The sequence below is a fragment of the Vulpes vulpes genome, chromosome 9 (genome assembly GCF_048418805.1).
Source record: "Vulpes vulpes isolate BD-2025 chromosome 9, VulVul3, whole genome shotgun sequence".
Classification (NCBI taxonomy): domain Eukaryota; kingdom Metazoa; phylum Chordata; class Mammalia; order Carnivora; family Canidae; genus Vulpes; species Vulpes vulpes.
The window spans coordinates 108,451,381-108,471,937 of NC_132788.1; the positions used below are offsets into that span (position 1 = coordinate 108,451,381).

General features: G+C 67.4%; 1 protein-coding gene across 2 annotated transcripts; it reads left to right on the forward strand.

Annotated features, from left to right (window-relative positions):
* The first annotated feature begins 8,490 nt into the window (after positions 1–8,490).
* On the forward strand, positions 8,491–20,300 carry MKNK2 (MAPK interacting serine/threonine kinase 2). Of its 2 annotated transcripts, XM_072721916.1 has the most exons (14): positions 8,491–8,625; positions 8,762–8,897; positions 11,944–12,040; positions 12,129–12,230; positions 12,311–12,408; positions 14,386–14,465; positions 14,791–14,864; positions 15,125–15,229; positions 15,332–15,387; positions 15,464–15,559; positions 15,963–16,157; positions 16,996–17,160; positions 17,809–17,852; positions 18,168–20,300. In XM_072721916.1, the coding sequence occupies exons 2-14, from the start codon at positions 8,847–8,849 to the stop codon at positions 18,403–18,405; spliced, it is 1,401 nt and encodes a 466-aa protein (XP_072578017.1). In that variant the 5' UTR covers positions 8,491–8,625; positions 8,762–8,846; the 3' UTR covers positions 18,406–20,300. The 2 variants fall into 2 exon arrangements, with proteins under 2 accessions (XP_072578017.1, XP_072578018.1); XM_072721917.1 differs by lacking the exon at positions 8,491–8,625 and having other exon boundaries at positions 8,877–8,897; positions 12,124–12,230.
* The last annotated feature ends 257 nt before the right edge of the window (positions 20,301–20,557 follow it).

The window sequence follows — 20,557 nt, forward strand, 5'->3', positions numbered from 1 at the left end:
GTCACCGCCCGGGGGAGGGGGGGTGCGTTCCTAGATATTTCTGGAGCCATCTGCCCTTCTTTCCAAACCAAAGACAGCAGATGAAAAACAAAACCGGCTGCTCCACTTTGCCGGTCCCTGCTGCGGGCCTCCCGCCCCCGGATGGGAGCCCTGCTCTCGGGGGCCCCGGGACAACAGCTCGTCTGTCCCGAGCAGACCCGGCCGACGCTGGCCCCCCACGCTGCTGCGCCGCCCGGGGTCCGCTGAGCTCACACTGACGCAGCGTTGGCCCTGGGCTGGAACGCGGGGCGGAGTCAGGCGGCCACCTGGGGCCCCGCCACCTGGGTGGACCCCACCACCCCCGGAGGACCCCAGCACTGACCCTCCCCGTGGCTGCTCCTCCTGCCCCCCTGAGCCCGGGGCCCTCCTTCTGGCCTCATGAGGAATGGGCACCGCTGGCCAGGACCCCACAGGGGCGGCCCGAGCCCAGGTCCCTGTACAGGCCCCGCACCTGTTGGCCCTGAGTCCTGTCCCCACCCCGCGGAGCAGAGCTTCCTGCCCGGGACCCCCGACGTGGGCCGCCCGCCAGGCCAAGGCACGGGCGGGCCTCGGGGAGTCGTCCTGGAAGAGTGGCCGCAGCAGTGGCCCGGGCACAGCTGGACCTGCTGCTCTGTCCTTGCGGCCACAGGAGCCACAGCAGGCCCCTCCCCGGGCGGCCCCCGCGGTCAGGACGGTCAGGACGGTCAGGACGGTCAGGACGCGCTGACTTCCCGGGGCTGCCGCAACAGACCACCAAACCCCGTGGCTTGAAACCACTCGCATTCCAGGGTCACAAGGCCCTCTCAGGGCCGGCTCCTTCCAGATGCTCCAGCTCCAGGAGAGAAGCCTTTCCAGAGGCACCCCCTCCGGGGCGCAGGGCCCCGCCCTCTGGGGTCACAGCCATCTAGCACCCAAGCTGGTCCCTGGGGGACGGAGAGCCCACCCTAGTGGTGCCGCCATCAACCCTGAAGAGTCCTGGGCACGTGGACAAGCTTCCCACTGGCCGGGGAACCTGGGCGAGCGTAGGGACCACAGACCGCTGACTGGGAGGGACGTGATGGGCCAAACAATTGAGGCGCGTGGGTGGCACAATCGGTCGGGCACCCAACTCTTGGTTTTGGCTCAGGTCATCATCTCGGGGTCGTGACATCGAGCCCCACGTCGAGCTCTGCGCTCAGTGTGGAGTCGGCTTGAGATTCTCTCCCTCCCTCTTAGCATCCCCCGTGCTCTCTCTATCAAATATGTAGACATATTTGATATATATACATATTTTCTGTGTATCTTTTTAGTCTTTTAAAAATATGTATACATATATTTTTAAAAGAAATTACTTAACAATAGTGGTGTGCTTTCTTTTTTCATTTCGGTTCATTTTGAACTAGCTGTAGATGAGAGAAAAGTTGCAGAACCGGAGCTGGGAGTTTCCAGATACCCCACTCAGGGTCCCCCAAAGCCAGCACCCTCATGGACCTTCCGTGGCCAGGCGACAAGGGTCAGAGCAGGACACCCGCGGGTGGTGTCGGAGGAGGCTGGGCTGGGGGGGATGGAGGGACAGGAAGGCAGGCCACCGGGGAGCTGTGTCCACATCCCAAAGCCTGACAAGGACCGAGGACCCTGCCCCCAGATCTCTGGGTCCTGCCACCCCTCCAGATAGCTGGATTCTTGGGGGGCCACCTCTGGGGACACTCTGGGCCTGGGACACGAGGCAGTGAGCGGTTTGGGGCGTCTCTTGGGCTGCAGCCAGGTCACTTCTTACCACCGATCGGGGTTCCCGTGGACCTGGACCAGCTGAGCCCAGGGTGGCGGGACACTGGCCGTGCACACTGGCCCTCACAGCCCACGGGGACCACATCTTCACCGCCACCCTCCGCTCGCCGCCGTGGGGCAGAGAGGGGGCCCTGCCTGAGCGAGGAGACCTGAGGTCCTGGGGAACCGACCCCGTGGCCCCCCAGGTGGGGAAGGGGCCTTGGAAAGGCCATCCTGGCCCCGGCGCACACAGTGGCGCCGCATAAATGCAGGAGTCCCCTTCCGGGAAGCAGCGAGCTGCGGATGCGCCACTCCCGTGCCCCTGATATGCGCACTTGAGGAAACTGAGGCTCAGGGAGACCCGGTGTCCCGGCGCGCGCACCCCCACTTCCGGGCAGCGCCCTCGGTCCTGAAGTCAGGCGCGGAGAGACGGTCCCTTTAATAGGGGCGCGGCCTTCCCTGAGCGGCCCGGAGGGCAGCAGCCCCATTGGCTGGAACCGGCCTCGGCCACGCCCCCCGCGCTCAGTCCCTGGAATCCTATTGGCCCAGCTCCAGGGCCCGTCTCCCCCACCCCGGGAGCCCGGGCACCACGCCAGGTTCGGTGACGCAAACGCGTTGCCCGGCAACCGCTCCCGCCTCGGGGCAGAGGGGCCCAGCCCGGAGCCAGGGCGCAGGCGCGGCCGCCGCGAGTGCCCGGGGCGCGCGGCCGGGACCCCGAGCCCTCCCTGCCCCCCAGGGCGAGGCCGGGCCGGGCGGACGGGGAGGAGGGGTCTCGGCGTGGGACCCGGCTGGGCGCCGCGGGGAGGGCGTCCTGGAGGCTGGACCCCGGGCCCTGCCCAGCCGCCCCGGCCCGGGTCCCCGCGCCCTCCCAGCGGCCAGGCTTGCGCCCTCCGTGCCTCCCTCCGCGCTGCACCGGCCTCGCCCTGCTCATCTGCAGAATGGGAGCTCGGGGCGCCCAGGCCTGCGCGAGCCCCCGGGGCTGTAGATGACCAGATCCAGGCCTCCGATGACCGACCTCTCTTCTGTGACACTTGTGGAGGTCGGGAACGCCACACAGGACCACGGGCTAAAACCCCCTTAGTCCCCGGACCCCAGGGACACCCGCCCCCGCCCCCCCACCTTCCAGAGCCGCCCCTCCTGCGTCCTCGCCAACAGCAGCGCGGGGTCTGCCCGCGGGGTTTGCCCGTCTCTGGGGCTCCCCCGCTCTGCCTCCCTCTGGGGGGGACCTGGTGAGGACGCCGGGCCCCCGGGGAATCCCGACTTCAGGGTCCTATGTCTCATTTGCAGAGTCCCTTCTGCCTCTAAATTTCATGCCCATGGTCCCGGGCATTAGGACAGGATGTCGGTGGGACTGAGCTGTCCGCAGCCGGAGCCAGCCCTGCCCTCTGCCTGGCCCTAGGGGGAGTGGGCATCCGGGTCACGAGGACACACAGGGCTCGGTGCCACCCCGCCCAGAGCGGCCTAGCCAGGAGCTGCCCCGGGGAAGCAGCCTCCGCCGAGCCGCCGTCAGCCAGCAGGGACAGAGGCCGGGAGGCAAGAGGGCCTGGGGCAGGTGACCTGAGTGGTGGCCCTGGCTCAGCATGGGGCATCCCCTACCTCTGCCTCCCCTGCCCTCCCAGCCCCGCCACCCGTCCATGCCCCTCCCAGGACCTGAGCACATGCCTGAAAGCTCCCTCGAAACCGGGGGCCCGGCTGGGAGTGGGAGATCTCACTTTCCCCAGAGCCACCTGCGTGTCCACTGTCTTGGCCCACGGGGCAGAGAGGAAAAGGACGACAGGCCAAGGGCCTGTCCGCGGTCACTGGGGCACAGTGGTGGCCCCGGCCACCTGCTGGCCCGGCCCTGCCAGCCCCCAGCCTCACCCGGCCCCCGCCTCAGGCACTCTCGGTGGCTGACCCCGGAGACAGGACGGGCGCGGGCCCACGGCGCCCAGGCACCCTCAGCCAAGCAGGCCGCCCGGCCACACCCACGCCTGCTTTCTCCTCTCCCTGCCCGCCCCGCCCCCATGGAGGACGGCCGCCCTGGCTCCATCCCCAGGACTGCTGAGCCACCGGAATGGAGCGGGTTGTGAGTCAGTCAGCAGGAAGGGACACTTACAGCCACTTGCATCAGATGTTCCTGCCGCGTGGCCCCACGGCCAGAAGCCCCAGCTCGTGACCCCAACTTCTCTGGGGAGCTCCTGGGGCTTGGGGTTCCTGTCCATGGATGGCCAGACATGGAGGGACACGTGGAGAAGGCACAGGCTGGGTCGGGCGCCAGCCTCGGACTCCCAACTGCATGTGTCCCCTCTACCCATAGCCACCAAGTGCCAATCCTGGTCCCCACACCCTGATACCCCTTAGAAGCTACACAGGGACCCAGGTCCTCCCGCACCTGTGCGGGGTTTTAAGGCAGCCCTGTGCCTCCTCTGAGTCTCAGGGGCCTGGCTCTGGGTAAAGATCGGGAGCCCCAGCCCTTCCCTCAAATGCACTGGCTTGTGACGATACTGCAGACACCCTGGCACCGGCCCCACCGCCCTGCCCCACGCACGGGCCTGTTGCTCTCTCCCGGTGTGCACGCACCTGCTGGTGCCAGGTACGTAAGAGCTAGCTTTGGGGCCCACCGCCCCCCACCCTGCTACCACGCGTGCACAGACCCAGGCTCGGTGCTTCTCTAAGCGCACGGACACACATACACACCTGCATCTGCTCATGCTCACGCACACCCACACCAAACCTGTGCCTCATTTATAGTGTTGGGGGAGAAAGGTCTTTACCATCACCTCCTGGCCGGGTTGTCAGGTAAAATACAGGAACCAAGTTACATTTGATTTTCAGGTGAACAATAACTACCTGGGATATGCTTCTGCACGGGCTTTCACTGAGAAGTGTTCATTGTTTATCTGCGGCTCGCATGTAACCAGGTGTTCTGTATTTTATTGGGCTAAATCTGGGCGCTCTGTCTGCGGTCTGCTGGGTCGTGGAGGCCCTGAGCACCCCAGGGCACTCCCCCGCCCCAGGAGGTTAACGCTGTGCACCCAAGCCCCTGGATCCCAGGGCTCTGGCCACTCAGCCAGGCCAAGGAGGAGGTGGTCAGAGAGGGCAGCACCCATCACAGCCGGCTTGCCTCCTGGCTCAAAGGAAGCAGGGCGGGGATCCCTGGGTGGCGCAGCGGTTTGGCGCCTGCCTTTGACTCAGGGTGCGATCCTGGAGACCCGGGATCAAGTCCCACATCGGGCTCCCGGTGCATGGAGCCTGCTTCTCCCTCTGCCTGTGTCTCTGCCTCTCTCTCTCTCTCTCTCTCTCTCTCTGTCTGTCTGTCTCTTTCTGCGTGACTATCATAAATAAATAAAAATTTAAAAAAAAAAAAAAAGGAAGCAGGGCGAAGCAGAGGCCCTAGGGTGGAAGTCAGGGCCTGCCTGGTGCCTCCTCTGGGGTTTTGGGGGAGACCCCACCTACGACATAGGTGAGCATCACCCTGCAGAAGCCAGGGGCTTCTCAGGGCCCAATGGGCAGAGACTCATAAAGAGCCGGGTCCCTCCACCTTTGCCCCCTCCAAGACTGAGGCAGGAGAGGGGATCAGCACCCCTCTCCTCCTGAGCCCCTACAGTAGCTGGGGGAGGGGAGCGGGGAGGCATGGGAGGGGAAGCCCAGGAGCCAGGGAAGTGCTGCAACCCCTGCAGCAGGCTGGCCTCAGCCCCTGCTTCCTGCTTGTGCGCCTTTTTCAGGCAGCCTCTCCATCCTAACTGGCCCCTGGCCCCCCAGGGCCACCCTGAGCCCCCTCCCAGGCTGGCTGCCCTCCCTGGCACCCTTTGGGTTGAAAAGTATCCTCGTCCAGGGCCCAACCTGTCCTGGGCCCCAGCTCTCTGGCCTTTGCCTAGGCAGGAACCAGGGATGGCACCTCCCGACCCCCTGAGGACGGTCACCAGGAGCTGGGCAGGCGAGGAGCAGGGGCCAGGGCCTAGTTTTCCTGCCTCACCTGCCACCCCCAGGCAGGTCAGAGGCGGGCGAGGGGTGGGCAGGCAGCTGGCTCACACCTCTCAGCCCTCCCTCCCTGGCCCCTGGGCACCCAGCTCCTAGGAACGGGGCCTTCCTCCAGGAGGCAGGTCAGCCGCCTGGATCAGCGGCAGGCCCACAGCAGGACGGGGCTGAGCGCCCCCGCTTCCCCGTGCCCACTGGCGGCCCCACTGCCTCGCCCCTGGCCAGCATGACTCAGGCACCAGGCACCTGCTCCGAGGCCAGCCCCAGTGCTCAGGCCTGGGGGCTCCGGCACCCCTGGGGGGCTCTGACCAGTCCTGCTCAGGGGGTGCGTGTGGACCAGTTAAGCACAGCTGTGCGGAGCCCTGGACACACCCGAGTGCAAGTGCCTCAGTGCATCCCGCTGGTGCCGTCCATGGCTTGGGGTGGGCACAGAAGCCCGGCCGTGTGCCCATCCCAGGTGCCCCCACCCATGTAGAAGCGCCCGTGTGCAGCACAGCCGGCCTCGGCACTCACACGAGGGCGAGCTCCCCTCGCGGCCCCACCGTCCCACGCACAGGGCCCGCGATCGCAGGACGTGGCTTTCGGGGTGGGCAGAAGCTGTGGCTCTCCTCCGGGGGTGAGCCTGCCCCCCAGGGGACACTGGGCGGTATCTGGGGACCCTTGTGGTTGTCGTGACTGGGGTGCTCCTGCGTCAAGGGGGCGGAGGCCTGGGATGCTGCTCCACAGCCCGCAGTGTGCAGGGCAGCCCCCAGGTCACTCGTGCTGAGCGGGAGGCCTGCCAGAAGGCCCCCGAGGTAGCGGCCGCCTCCCTGTCTCCCAGCTAGGCGGTGCCCGCAAGGGGACCACGTGGTCAGGCTGCGTGAGCGCGAGGCAGCCAGTCTTGGGCCTGGCTCCGTCTTGGGGAACACAGCTGCCCCCACTGGCTGCGCTCCAGGGTCAGGCTCTGGGACCGAGCTTGGCTGCACCTGCATAGACGGGCGGGAGCCAAGGCCCTCGTTCATTTCTGTTCCCTGTGGTGGGTGTGGACAGCAACCCCACGCAGGTCCACACGTGACGGAGACGCCCACCGGGGGGACAGAACTACTCTAGGTGCTGGGACACCTTCCCCAGAAAGGTGTGTCCACGACCCACGCCTCGGAACCGTGAACGTGGCATCTGGAAATTGGGCCTGGGTAGGTGTAATTCGTTCAGATGAGGTCGCCCTGAGGCAGTGACGCCAGAAGAGGGGTGGAGAGGATGGCCACCTGAAGGTGAGGCCGGCCTGGGGGCGGGACTGGGACGCCAGCCATCACTGGAAGCTGGGAGAAGCAGGAGGGATCCTCCCCTGGAGGCTCAGAGAGGGGGTGGCCCTGCCGAGACCTTGATCCCCAGACTCCGGGTCTCCAGAATCGAGCATCAACGTCTGTTGTACGAAGGCTCCAGGTGTGCGGGCTCCGCTGCAGAAGCTAGCACAGTCACACAACTCCTGTACGGCGCACGGGCGCACACACGCGCGCGCGCGCGCGCGCACACACACACACACACACACACAACTCATCACATCCATTGTTTTCAGCCTGTTCCACGAGCACTTCCTGTGTGCAGGCCCGCGCTGGGCTCTGGCCGCAGTGAGCGCATCTGTGATCTCGGGGAGCCCGCCCTCTGAGGGCAAGCAGTGGCCCAACTGTACCCACCCGAGCCACGAGCCACGCAAAAGTGCCGGGATATCTGCAGGTGACCACGGATGCACAGAGGGCTCTGGCCTGGAGGCAGAGGTGGGAGGGGACAGCCAGGACAAGGGAGGATGAGGAGACTTCTGGGCAGGCAGGTCTAGCAGCCCCACCCCAGGCACCTGGAGCCAACGTGGATGTCTACACACGCGCGCAGGGGACAGAGGAGGTCGGGGAGGGGGTGTGCTGGCTGCAGTCAGGTGTGGCCTGGGCAGGAGGCACAGAGGCTCCCCCACTGGAAGGGGACAAGTCATCTTCAGGTCAGCAGGGCCTGGTCGGGGGACGCTGGCTTTGGGTGGCGGGAAGCCTCTAGCCGGACGAGTGGAGCCCGGGAGGAGAGGCAGGTCGGTCCACCCCACAAGCTTGCACCTCCATGGGCCAGGGTACGGGGTGAGGGCTCTGCAGCACGGGCTTCGGGGACAGGGGTCACGGGGGCCCTAACCACAATGGGCTCTTTCTTGGTCCAGGGTCCCTGGTCTCCCTGAAACGCTCCTTTGCAGGACTGAGACCTCAGCGGTCCGCTTCCCTGCCAGCCGCCGGGCAAACTCTCGGGGAGTCCCCTGGAGGAGGCGGCTGGGTCTCAGAGCCTGTCGGGGTGCAGCAGCGGGACAGCCGGGGCCAGGATCGGGGCGTGCAAGGGGGCGCGGGCAGGCTGCAGGACCCATGGAGACAGAGCCGCAGCAGGAGCTGCAAGAGGGGCCCCGGGGCGTGCGCGGGAGGGGAGGCTGGCCGGCATCCTGGGGGCTTGCCAGAGCGCGGGGCCCGGCTCCAGGTCGGTGCCAGCGACCCGCGGGCCTCCCGGGGCCTCGGGCAGCCCCGCCTGCAACCGCCGGCCTCCCTCCAGGTCCTCCCGGAGCCCCGCGCGCCTCACCGCGCAGGCGCGTGGCCGCCCCGCACGGCCCGAGCGCGCAGCCGCACTCGGCCCCTCCGGCCCCGCCCCCGCCGTGCGCGTGTGGGCGGGGCGGGCGGGGGCGGGGCATGCGTGCGGGGCGGGGCCAAGGCCGGCCTATAAAGGCGGCGGCGGGGCGGCGCGCCCGGCTCCTCTCGGCGGCGGCGGCGGCCCAGGCGGAGGAGTCCGCGGTGGTGGCGGCGGCGGCGGCGCTGTTCCCCGCGCGGTCCGCGCAGCGGGGTCCGGGCTGCGTGTGTCGGGCGGCGGCGGCGGCGGCACTGCGGCCCCGGCCCGAGCCCGACCCCGGTGAGTGCGGCCCGGCGACCCTGGCCCGGCCCCGACCGGGTCTCGGGGATCGGGCCCCGCGGCGCCTCGGCGGCCCGGGCTCCCGGCGCGTTGGCCGCAGCCGCTCACGCTCTCCTTTGTCTGCTCCCGCCTGCAGGGTCCCCTCCCCGGCCGCCCCCCGCCCACGGGCCGCCCCCCCGGGCCCGCCGTCCCCTCCCCCGCTGGCGGGGCCCGGACAGAAGATGGTGCAGAAGAAAACAGCCGAACTTCAGGGCTTCCACCGTTCGTTCAAGGTGAGGGCCTGGTGGGCTTGGGGCCGCTGGGAGGTGGTCCGCTCGGGTGGCCGGTGGGGGGCGTGTGGCCCACCCCCAGGACCCTCCCCGGGGCTCGTGCCTGCCCCGCCGGGCGTCGGGGCTGCCCCCGCGGGTGTGCGCTGGGGGGTGGGGGGCCCTGGGGACTGTGGGGTCTTTCCTCCGGGAGCCCCAAGTGGGGCCGGGGCCCCCAGCTCGTGGGGGCACCTGGCTGTGTGTCCCTTGCTGACCCCGGCCGGGTGTGCACTGGTAGGGAGCTGGGCAGGCCACAGTCCAGTCCTTGTCAGCTTGGGCCTGTGGGTCCGTGGGGGTCTCTCCTCCAGGGCTCCGAGGTAGGGCTGCAGGTCCCCAAAAGCCCTCCTAGGTGGTCTGCGGAACGGGGGAGTGGATTGGACGCCCCCCAGCCCTGCACCTCCTAGACGCTCCAGGCCTGAGTGCTATTTCCTGTGGGAGCGGGAAGTTTCTGCGGTGGCCCCACGGCTGCAGCCGAGTCTTGGTCTCAGATGAGCAAGTCTGGGGGGCGGGCAGGTGCTGGGCTGGGGCCCCACAGGGCTGGCTCAGGGGACGCAGTGATGTCAACGGCCGCCCCACCCCGCCAGCCGAGTTATGTAATGGCTTCCCCGGGCCTCCTTGGGCAGGGACCTGTTGCCCTGTACAGAAGGCAGGACCTGGGTGTGTGTGCAGGCGCGCGCACGCGTGTGTGTGTGTGTGTGTGTGTGTACATGTGTACACAGGCGTGCTCCACACCGGGGTGGGAGGAGCCAGCTGAGATTGTTTGGGTTAGAATTCCCAGGCCCGTCCAGCCAGCATCTGGGGCCAGCGCGCCCCACCCCTGCCCACACGCCTGTCATCCGCACCCCCTCCCTGCTGGGCAGCAACAGCCTTGGCAGGTCCAGGCCTCCAGGGCTGGGCTGCAGGGGGTGGACCCAAGACGTCACTGGCAGTGGTCTGTTCGCTCTTGGGGCTGGGCATGAGCTGAGACGGGGTCAGCGTGAGGGGCCAGCATGGCGGCCAAAGCAAACTCGAACTTTCTGGATGGTTCCAGCCACCTCCTGCCAAGGCCTGCTGAGTGGAGGCCAGAGGCCAGCCCCAGGCCCAGCCCGCCCACAGTGCTTGGGACCAGAGGCTGCGCCCAGGTGGGACTGTGGCAGTGCAGGGGGTGGGGGGGACACACGGGCCGGGAGCCTCCGCGCTGACCTGGCCTCCCAGCTGCCCAACCCCTCTCCTCCTCCACGCCGAGCCTGCTCCCTTGGGCCCGGGCCAGCTCCCTCCTCCCGCCCGGCCGCAGCAGGGACATGCTTCTGCCAGGCGTCTCCCAACATACTTTCCCCATTTTCCGCTGGCAAGTCGGAGGCTCGGAAAGAGCAGGTGTTTGTCCTGGGTCCCCCCTGCATGTGGGGGCGAGGATACTGGAGCTGGCTTTCCCCCGGGGGTGGCGCGGCCACCCTTTCTGTCCCCGAGTCGGAGGCTGGGATGGGCGCGTGGGGTGGTGAGGGGACCCAGCAGGCCCGCGGGGGTCCTTGTGCCCTTCCTGGTTGGGACGAACTGTGGGCAGCTTCCTCCCATCTCACGCGGGCCGGGAGGCCCGGGGCTCAGGTCACTGGACCGAGGCGAGGTAGCCGGTGGGTGACGGTGCTGGCTGCTGTCGGCGAGCCTCCCTCTACCCGCCCTCCTAATCGCCTCTCCCGTGGGTGTCCTGGAGCCCCTCCTCCCGGGTGGAAGTGGTAACCTGGCACCTATGGAGGAGCCTTATCGGATGGCTGGTGGGCGGCCCTCCCGAGGGCTGTGTGCCTGAGTCCCCAGGGGGCCGGCCCCCCAGCAGGCAGGGCCGGGACCCCGACCGAGCCCGCGGGCTGGCTGGACTACTCCCTTCTCCCCGCTCCCCTGCCCTGCCGGCCTCCTAGCAACTATCTGCAGGGTGGGTGGGGAGGCGGGGAGGGCCTGTGCGTGTTTTTCAGCCACTCCCTCTGACCTCTGCCTGCCCCCCTGGGCTGCCGGCCTGGCTTCCGGGCCTCCTGTCTGTAGGAATCGGCCCCAGCTCCTTCTGCAGTGGGTCCCTCGGGGTCTCCACGGCGCTCCTGGAGCTCCTCTGGACGGCCCTCCAGCCACAGCCCGGCCCCCGGTGTCCTGCGGCGCAGGGAGGGGCGGTGACCCCGGTCGCCCGGCATCAGCAGCACCGCTGTGCCCACGGGCCCGCCACGCCCACCCGCGGCCCTGGCCCCCTAGTCTACGAGGGTTCGGGGAGCGAAATTAGAGCTGCCTCCTGAAGGAGCCTGGCTGGCCTCGGCGTCCCCACCTCCGAGGCCTCCCACCTCAAGGCCGGGCCCTCGGTCCTCACCCTGGCCCGCCTGCCCTGCAGAGCGCAGCAGTGCTGTGGGGGGCAAGGAACGGTTTCTCCGCCCCCCAGCCTCTTCCTTTCCCAGTCGGGGTCTAGTCCCCAGTCCCGGGGGCCGGCGGGCAGCCTCCAGTGGGTCCCCGGGTCCACGAGGGGCTCCGTCCTGGGGGTGAAACAGGACTCGGCAGGGCCGGGCACAGGGCGGCCCGTGTTCACACCGTCACGCGGAAGGGCCCGGAGGTCTGTCTCGGGAGCCTCTAGAGTCCGGGGGAGACGGCCGGTAACAGTGGGAGCACAGTACGTGGCCAGGAGCGCCGTGGCGTCCCCACTGACAGAGGGGACACTGAGGCCAGAAAGGCAGGGGCCCTCCCAGGAGGCCGTGGGAAAGCAGGCAGGCCTGCTGGGAACCCGCCTGGAAGCCCGTGACTCACCTCCTCCCACTGACCGTCCTGCCGTCCTGCTGCCTTTGATCCCCGGCAGCCCCGGGACCAGTTGGGCCACGGCCTTGGCCCCATTCTGCAGGGGCGAGCAGGCGGGGTGTGAGGCATGGCCGGGGCACCAGGGTGAGTCCTGCCCGCCCTCCCCTTGCTGCATCCCTTCCTGGCCCCCGGGGGCCCATTTCCTCACAGCCCGCCGAGGCCAGGCTTTGTTCCCCTTGACCTGCCTGAGCGCTCTCCTCTCCTCCCCCTGCAGGGGCAGAACCCTTTCGAGCTGGCCTTCTCCTTAGACCAGACCCCCCGCGGGGACACCGGGGAGACCGGCTTCAGCCTGGAGTGCCCCGCCCGCCCTGGTGAGGGCCTGAGAGGGAGGGGCTCTGGCCCGGAGGGGTGAGGGCTGGGCCGAGCAGGACGGGCCTCACCCCCGGTCTCCCAGTGCAGATATGCCCGCGAGCCAGCCCATCGACATCCCAGACGCCAAGAAGAGGGTCAAGAAGAAGAAGCGGTGCCGGGCCACTGACAGCTTCTCGGGCAGGTTCGAAGGTGAGTGGGACCGGCGGGGTGGGGGGGCCGGGGAGCTGGGGCTGGCCCGGGGCAGCTCTCACCGCCCCCCTGCTCCTCAGACGTCTACCAGCTGCAGGAGGATGTGCTCGGGGAGGGCGCCCACGCCCGAGTGCAGACCTGCGTCAACCTCATCACTAACCAGGAGTATGCCGTCAAGGTGAGCGCCGGCGCCCGCGTGGCCCCCCTCACCGCTTCCCGCGGCGCCTGGGATCCGGCCCTGGCCAAGGGTGGCGGGAGGAGGGGAGCTGGCATTCGAGCCCCTGGACCAGCAGCTGGGGAAAACTAGTGTCTAAAAATGGCCCTAGGGCCAGTGACTCAGGCCACCCCTGGGAATCTGGGTCAGGCTGGTCTGAGCCCCTGAGGCTGGGCAGGAGGTGACTGCAAGGACCAGCGCGGCTGAGAGCTGGGGCTTCAGTCAGAGTTGGCCCTTATTTCTGGGTCACCTGGTGCCGTTTCTCAGGAGTGACCAGCGGTTCTCCATCTTGGTTACAAGCATTAGAAGGCAATGCCATACCCGGGGCCCGAGGAAGCTTGGCATTTAGGGGAGAGCAGGGCAGGCCCAAAAGAACCTCTGCTTGAGTGTTCCCCTGCGGACCCTGATCCACAGTATAGCCAGGTGGCCTGGGAGCCGTGGCCTCGAAACCTGTTTGTTGGCCAGGCCGCGTGGCCCTGTGTTCTTCCCCGGTGACCCTGCATCCAGGTGGGGTGGGGTCACAGGAGGCTGGCTGCACCACAGGAAGCCCAGCGCTCCCGGGTGAGAGGGCTGGCCAGGGCCTCGGCCTTGGGGGAAGTCTGAGGATAAAGGAGGCCATGGTCCCTGCCCTGGGGAGTCCCGGGCGGGGTGGGGGCGACAGTGTGAGAGAACTGGATGCAGGGCCTCCAGCACTTTTCTGTTCTGGGTGCTTCCCTCCTCAGGACCCTGCTGGGTAGCCTGGCTTCCTGTCACTGTTGGACAGTTAGGAACAAGGCTCAGAGAGGTTAAATAGTCTGAACCCGATGCCATGTGACCCCCCCCCCCCCGTAAGGCCATCCCTCTTTCTGGAGGGACCATGTTTTCCTTCATAAAGTGGGGGTCCTAGCCAGATTCCCAAAAGAGAGGATGAGGCTCAGTTTACTCCATCAGAGGGGAGCTCCTGGCGTTGTGGCAGAGGCCCTGAAGCCTGGCTGCCCTGCCCCTCTGTGGCACAGGTGTGTTTGTCACCGGACAGGTGGCACAGGGCATAGGCTGGACCGGGCAGCAAATGGACGCCATGCCTTCCTGCTGCTGGAACAAGCTGGGGCACACACCACGTTCCCCTCTTCCAGGCCATTGCATGGGACAGGGAACCCCTGGGCCAGGGGGTGACCTCGCCTGCCTCATCTCCCAGTTAGAGGGGACCCAAAGATCCAGCATGGGAAGAGGTCCCCAGTGGGTGCCTGGGGCCAGGGCTGCCTGGAGGGAACCACAGGCACCTTCTACCCCCACTTCTGTGAGCAAAGGTGGCTGGGGGGAGGTCTGGACGGGCATGGGCCCAGAGTCCCTGGGTGCCAGAGGGGTTTGGAGGCAGAAGCTGGCTTCCTGAGGCTCTGGAGTCCCAGGAGACTGTGCCTGCTGGTTGGCAGGAGGGCCAACCTGAAACAGGCCTGGGCTGAGGGACCCACACAACTGCCCAGACTGTCACGAAACTAGAGAGGTGGGACTTGGCACGGAGGCCGGTAGGGACGGCTTGGCTGGCAGCCAGGTGCCCTGAGGCTCCTCCATTCCCTGGGTGGTATGGGGGTCCACGCAGTGGCTGGCAGTCTCCTGGTCGGGGAGGGGAAGCTGTGCAGTCCCTGGGTCCCTGACACCCCCCCGCCCGTGGGGTCGGGAGTGGAGAAGGCCTAGCCCCTCTGTTTCTGCCTTTCCTGTCCAGCTGGTCTCTTCCCTGCTGCCACTTGGGAAACATGTTGCACATTCCTCCTGCCCCCTCCCCCCAAGCTTGTGCTGACTCCATAGTTCTAACTTCTGGCAAATTCTGGGCCCAGGAAGAGAGCTCTGCTTCCTAGAACTTAAGATCGTAGGCACGGCACAGGGCAAATTTCTGGGAGGGGCGCCTTGGGCTTTGGAGGGTCTGGCTGACCCAGCTGCTCTGTCTCTTGCCCCACCTCCTTCTAGATCATCGAGAAGCAGCCGGGCCACATTCGGAGTAGGGTTTTCCGGGAGGTGGAGATGCTGTATCAGTGCCAGGGACACAGGTAACGTGACACACCTCGCCACACAACAGCCCTGCTCGGCTTTCCGTGGATGAATGGGCCTGAATCTCGCGTCATCCCCAGCCAGCACTTAGGGGGCACCCCTTGCAAATCCGCCTCTGCGCGGGATACACTGGGTCAGACCTAGAGTCGGGCGGTCCCAAGTGGGCAGGGTGGAAGCACGCCCACAGCGCCCCTCCCAGCCTCTGCCTTCCTGTGGCAGGTGGGGGTGGAAAGGGTGTGCACCTGCTGGGCCGGGGGTGCACAGGGGCCTCAGGAAGCCTCTCTCCTCTTCTGCCTCTCCCAACACCCCCGACCTGTGCCCCAGGAATGTTCTAGAGCTGATAGAGTTCTTTGAGGAGGAGGACCGCTTCTACTTGGTGTTTGAGAAGATGCGGGGCGGTACGTGGGGCCTGGGTGTCCAGCTGGGTGGGTGTCCATGGGCGGTGGGCTGGGCCACCAGGGAGAGCCTTTCCATCGTGCAGGAGCATGTGCAGGGTGGGGGGCTCGTGGGGTCTGAGCTGCTGTCCCCGCGGCAGCTCAGGGTTGCAGATTTCGAGGCCCAGGCGGCCAGAGTGGGTGCTTCCCTGTTGGGGGGACGGTGGGGGGCTGGGGACACAGGTGACCCGTCCCTGTTCTCCCTCCACCACCGCCTGCCCCAGGCTCCATCCTGAGCCACATCCACAAGCGGCGGCACTTCAACGAGCTGGAGGCCAGCGTGGTCGTGCAGGACGTGGCCAGCGCCCTGGACTTCCTGCACAACAAAGGTGGGTGGCGGGCGTGGCCCCAGCGGCGCCCAGCCCTGCGCTGGCCGCCTGCCCAGGACGCCCCCCCCCGCCCCCGCTGACTGTCCCCCGGTTCCCACGCAGGCATCGCCCACAGGGACCTCAAGCCAGAAAACATCCTCTGTGAGCACCCGAACCAGGTAGGGCGCCGGGGAGCCGCCTTCCCTGCGGCCGCGGGCGCGACCCCGCCTCACCGCGCCTTCCCACCCCGCCCAGGTCTCCCCCGTGAAGATCTGCGACTTCGACCTGGGCAGCGGCATCAAGCTCAACGGGGACTGCTCGCCCATCTCCACGCCGGAGCTGCTCACCCCGGTGAGGCGCGCGGGCGGCGGGCACGCCCCGACCCGCTGGCCCCGGCCCGCTCCGCCGCGGTTGCGTAACCTCGAGGTGCGGCGGCCGCGCGCCGCCGAGCTGGGGCTTTTTGCTTAGCAACAGCCGCTGATTGGCCCCGCGGAGAGGGGCGGGCGGGGCCGCAGGGGGCGGGGCGGGGCCGGCTCCCGGCCGCTGATTGGGCGGCGGGGCGGGGCGGGGCGGGCACCTGCCACCTGTTGATTGGGCGGGGAGGCGGGGCTGGGCCTTGGCCCGCCTCTGATTGGCCGGGCGGGGCGTCGGGCGAAGCGGGGCCGGTGACCCTGCGATCCGCCCTCACGGGACGCCGGGAAGTCCCGGCCGCTGCCCTCCGCCCTCGGGCCCTGACGCCCGGCCCCGCCCGCAGTGCGGCTCGGCGGAGTACATGGCCCCCGAGGTGGTGGAGGCCTTCAGCGAGGAGGCCAGCATCTACGACAAGCGCTGCGACCTTTGGAGCCTGGGCGTCATCCTCTACATCCTGCTCAGCGGCTACCCGCCCTTCGTGGGCCACTGCGGCAGCGACTGCGGCTGGGACCGCGGCGAGGCCTGCCCGGCCTGCCAGGTGCGGGGCGCCCCGACCCTCCCCGGCCCTCCCCGACCCGACCCCGACCGCCGACGGGGGCCTCCGCCCCTGCTGCACAAGGAACCCGACACCGCGCCCCGCGGGCCCTTCCACCCTGCACCCCAGAGGCTCCTGCCCCTACATCCCGGGGCCCCTGCGCCCTGCCACACACACAGCCCCCACACCCGCACCCTGCGTGCCCTTCCACCCCAGCATCCCAGAGGTCCTGCACCCCTTGGGACCCTGCACCCCAAAGGTCCCCCCACCCCTCATCCCATAGGGCCCTGCATCCCTCAGGCCCCCTGCACCCCGCCGCCCCCCCATCTGGGACGTCCACAAGGCGGTGCTGGCCGGCCCTTCTTGGGTTACAGGCATTTTGGTTCCAGGGCCCCTGGGAGAAGGCAGTTGGGAGTCAGGGAGCTGCCCTGGGGAGAAGCACGGCTTGTGATGAGCAGCTTCCAGCCTCACGGCCTCTGCCCATCAGCCTGGCTGCGGGGCAGCGTGTCGCGGGGCAGCGTGTCCCGGGCCGGGTCCACTGAGCGCTTGCCTGATGCTGCTCTCTTGTCCAGCCTGCGTCACTCCCAGTCACCTGGCCCCCCGGAGCCCCCCATCCTGCCAGCAGATCTCAGGCCCCCTGCCCACCCTGCTGCCAGTGGGGAGGGTTGTGTGCTTTGTCCCCGTCGTGGATCCTGCCGCATGGTTGGGCCTGGGGACCTGGCAGAGCTAGTTATGCAGCGGTGTCCTGGGGTGCCCGGCTCCAGTCCCAGCCAGTGCGGGTACGTCTTGGGTGCACTTGCCTGCGGCTGACCCTTCGCTCCCTTGTTCTCCTGTCCCATAGAACATGCTGTTTGAGAGCATCCAGGAGGGCAAGTATGAGTTTCCCGAGAAGGACTGGGCCCACATCTCCTTTGCTGCCAAAGATCTCATCTCAAAGCTTCTCGTCCGCGACGCCAAGCAGAGGCTGAGCGCCGCACAAGTCCTGCAGCACCCATGGGTGCAGGGGGTGAGTGAGCCCTGCTAAGTCCTGCCTCCATGCAGCCTCCGGTGGGCTAGGTGGCAACTTGGAGCGCGTGTACAAGAGGGGCCAGCATCAACACCTGCAGCGTGGCTCTGGGGCTCCATCTTGGCCACCTGTGGGGGCACAGGTGCAGCAGGAGTGTCCACCTCCTGCTGCCAGGTAGGGGCTGGGCCTGCAGGAATTGGTTTGCAGTGAACTGTTTGGCCTTGTGCCCTGCAGCCTTCGGGGGCTCATCCTGCTCGGCACACCTGGCTCAGCACACCTGGTTCGGCACAGCAGGCTGAGGTCATCCAGGTGTTGGGCGGGGCCTGCAGAGATGGGTGGATTCACAGCTGCTGGCCCTGTCTGGCTCTCTGTCCCCATCCATCCGGGAAGAGCCTGGCGTTTCTTTGGCCAGCGGTCACCCAAGCCAAGCTCTCGCCCAGGACGAGGCCATAAGGGCAAGGGTCTCAACCAGAATAGAAGTGGCCCCAGGGCTCCGTGGGGAGTTACAACTGGGGCCCTGGTCTGGAAGCAGAGCTGGTGGGGGCTGCCCAAGCCTTCTGGGAGCATCAGGAGACCCGCAGGTAGAAAGTCTCTTGAGCCCCTGCTGGGCTCCTGCCCTTCAGCCCCGCCCCTCCTGTCTCCTTGCAGTGCGCTCCGGAGAACACGCTGCCCACACCCATGGTCCTGCAGAGGTGAGGCCCGCGTGGGGTCTTGGGCCCAGGGGGCAGGGGGACCCCAAGTCGGGGGATTCACATTAAGATGCTTCAAAAAAAGACTACTCTTTTTAAATTGTTAAGCTGGGAGGCCATCTGAGTGTTTGGGCTGTCTTGTGCCAGTGGTGGTGAGCGATTGGGCCTGAGCGGGGGTCCTGGCCCTGCAGGGACGTTTGGGGGGCCTGGGGCCTGCCGCTGCTCCCCCAGGGTACTGCACAGCCCCTGGGGTCCTGGGAGGATCGGGGCCTGCCCGGCAGCCACCCTCCAGCTCCTCGGGGATTGCCCCCTCCCCAGGAACAGCTGTGCCAAAGAGCTCACATCGTTTGCGGCTGAGGCCATCGCCATGAACCGGCAGCTGGCCCAGCGCGAGGAGGACGCAGCCGAGGAGGCGGAGCAGGGCCCGCCTGTGGTCATCCGAGCTACCTCACGCTGCCTGCGGCTGTCCCCGCCCTCTCAGAGCAAGCTGGCCCAGAGGCGGCAGCGAGCCAGCCTGTCTGCGGCCCCCGTGGTCCTGGTGGGAGACCACGCATGACCCCTCCCTCTCTCTGTACATAGGTCACTCCCTCCCCTCCCCCTGCCCCCCACCTCGATCAAATCTAAAGATTTTTTTAAGCTGTTGCCTGCTGGTACCCAGCAGGCTGCCCTCCCCTGGCTGGGCTCCCAGGCGCTAAGCTCAGCTGGGGGGGGTGCTCTTTTTATATGAGGTTTTTGCTGTTGGGTTTTTCTTTTTTCTTCCCCACCCTCATTTTCCCCCTTTAAAGGTGTTAAAAGCAAAGCAGGTGCCCGGGGAGGAGAGTGGAGGGTGTGTGTCGCGGGGCTTGCCCGTCCCGCCGCCCCAGCCCCAGATGCTCACCTGTACTGTGAAAGGTCCCCCTGCCCGCCCCGCCCAGTTGTGACTCAGGAGAGGAGGGCGTTTGTCGTCTTCCAGAGCTGGGGGCCAGGAATGCGCCCCCTCCCCAGCCCTCGCAGTATTTTTCAGGGACGGGCCAACCCCCCATCTCCCCTCGGTGACACAGCAGCTCCTCATCCCTCACCCCAAAGACACCCTGATCGCCTGGTGGGGCAGGGGCTTCTCAGGTCTCCCTCATGGCAGGAGGGTGGGGGGGTGGCCTGCAGCTGCCCGCTGGACTCCCCTCTCTGCCTGACAATCGGGGCTCTCTCCAACCTTGAGCTTTGGACCTGGGGTGCAGGGGGTACACCTCCCGCCCTCTCCAAGGGGGACCCTGCCCACCAGGAGGGTGGGGCCAGAGGAAGTGGGAGGGGCTGGACCTGCGCCCGTCAGCCAACGTGGGGGTCCCACAGGGCCCCCCTCCCCGGGCACCCAAGTGCCCCTTCTCAGGGCTCAGTCTGACGACCACGGACACGTCCCGCCCCTTGTGGTCACCCCTGGGGTCTGGTGTGGAAGCTCTGTTGGCACCGCCCCCCCCAGAGCCAGGGCCCACCCAGGGGTTCTGCTGAAGCCCCTCACCCCGAGGGCAGCGTCTCTGCCCGCCTTCAGGAAAACCGCCGCAGCCGCCACGGCCTCCCTCCGGGCACCCAGGAATCGCCGTGCCCGCCTCCGCCAGGCTCGGGGACTCTGACGCCCCCTCGTCCTCGGGTGGGAAACACTATGCAATACGGGCCCCCTTGCTCGGCGCACTGGCTTCTGCGGCCGGAGGGTGAGGGTGGGGGCCCGCCAGGGCAGCGTGCCTGGGGTCAGGCCAGGGCCTGGAAAGCCCTCTGGCTTCTACTTGTTCGTCCTGTTTTGTTAAGTTTTTGAAGACATCAGTTGACTTCCCTTCCCTGTTCTTGAATACTTGAATGTTGGGGGGCCTCGTGGGTCGGGGGGCCCAGACGCCGTTTCTGCGGCAGTCCCGCGGCTGGTGGGGACTGGAACCCCCGCCTGTCCCCCCGCCCACCTGGATCTGTGGACTGGCCTTTCCAAAGACCCCGGGGGGTGGGGAGGCCGCCCCCACCCCCTGCTTCTTGCCCATCGGTGATTCTTCTATGTTTTGCAACTGGGGCTTCTGCCTTTTTGTAAAAAAGAAACCAATGGACCCCCGCCCGCCCCGGGCGCCTTGGCCGTTCTATTCTGGAAAGCAGAGCTGTGAGGAGCTTTTCTTTTTCCCAAAGGTGGGACAGCCACTGCCTCCCCCGTCACGCGGGCAGTGTGACCCCGTGTGACCCGGAGGACTGTCAGAACCGTTACTGTGAATGAGCGCCCGGCTCCCAGGCTGCCCGGCGCCGGGGGAGGGGAACGGCCACGTTTCAACGTTGAGAAATGTAAAAAAGAAAAAAAAAAAAAAGTTTTTTAAAAGTGGGGGGAGAACACCCGAGCACTTTAACTACCGTACCAGGTGAATCGATACAGCTCATTTCCTTACACCAACTGTCATGCCGGACTTTTGTATTGTTTTGTAAGGATTTAATAAAAGTCAAAAACCCGTGTGTCCTCGTCCTGGTTTTCTGTTCCGTCACAAGCGGCCCCAAAGCAGCTCTCCTCCCCGGTGACGCCCCGAGTCCACGGGTGGGCGGGTGCAGCGGGTGGACTCGCACCCAAGGCCGCGGGCTGGGCCAGGGGCGCTGGGCAGGCCCACCGGACGCCGGTGGCAAACGTTCCCGGAACCAAAGCGGGAGCCAGGAGGCTGAGCTGGCCTTGGAAGCAGCATCCCCTCACGTCCCCTCCCCGGCCCGAGGCCTCCAGG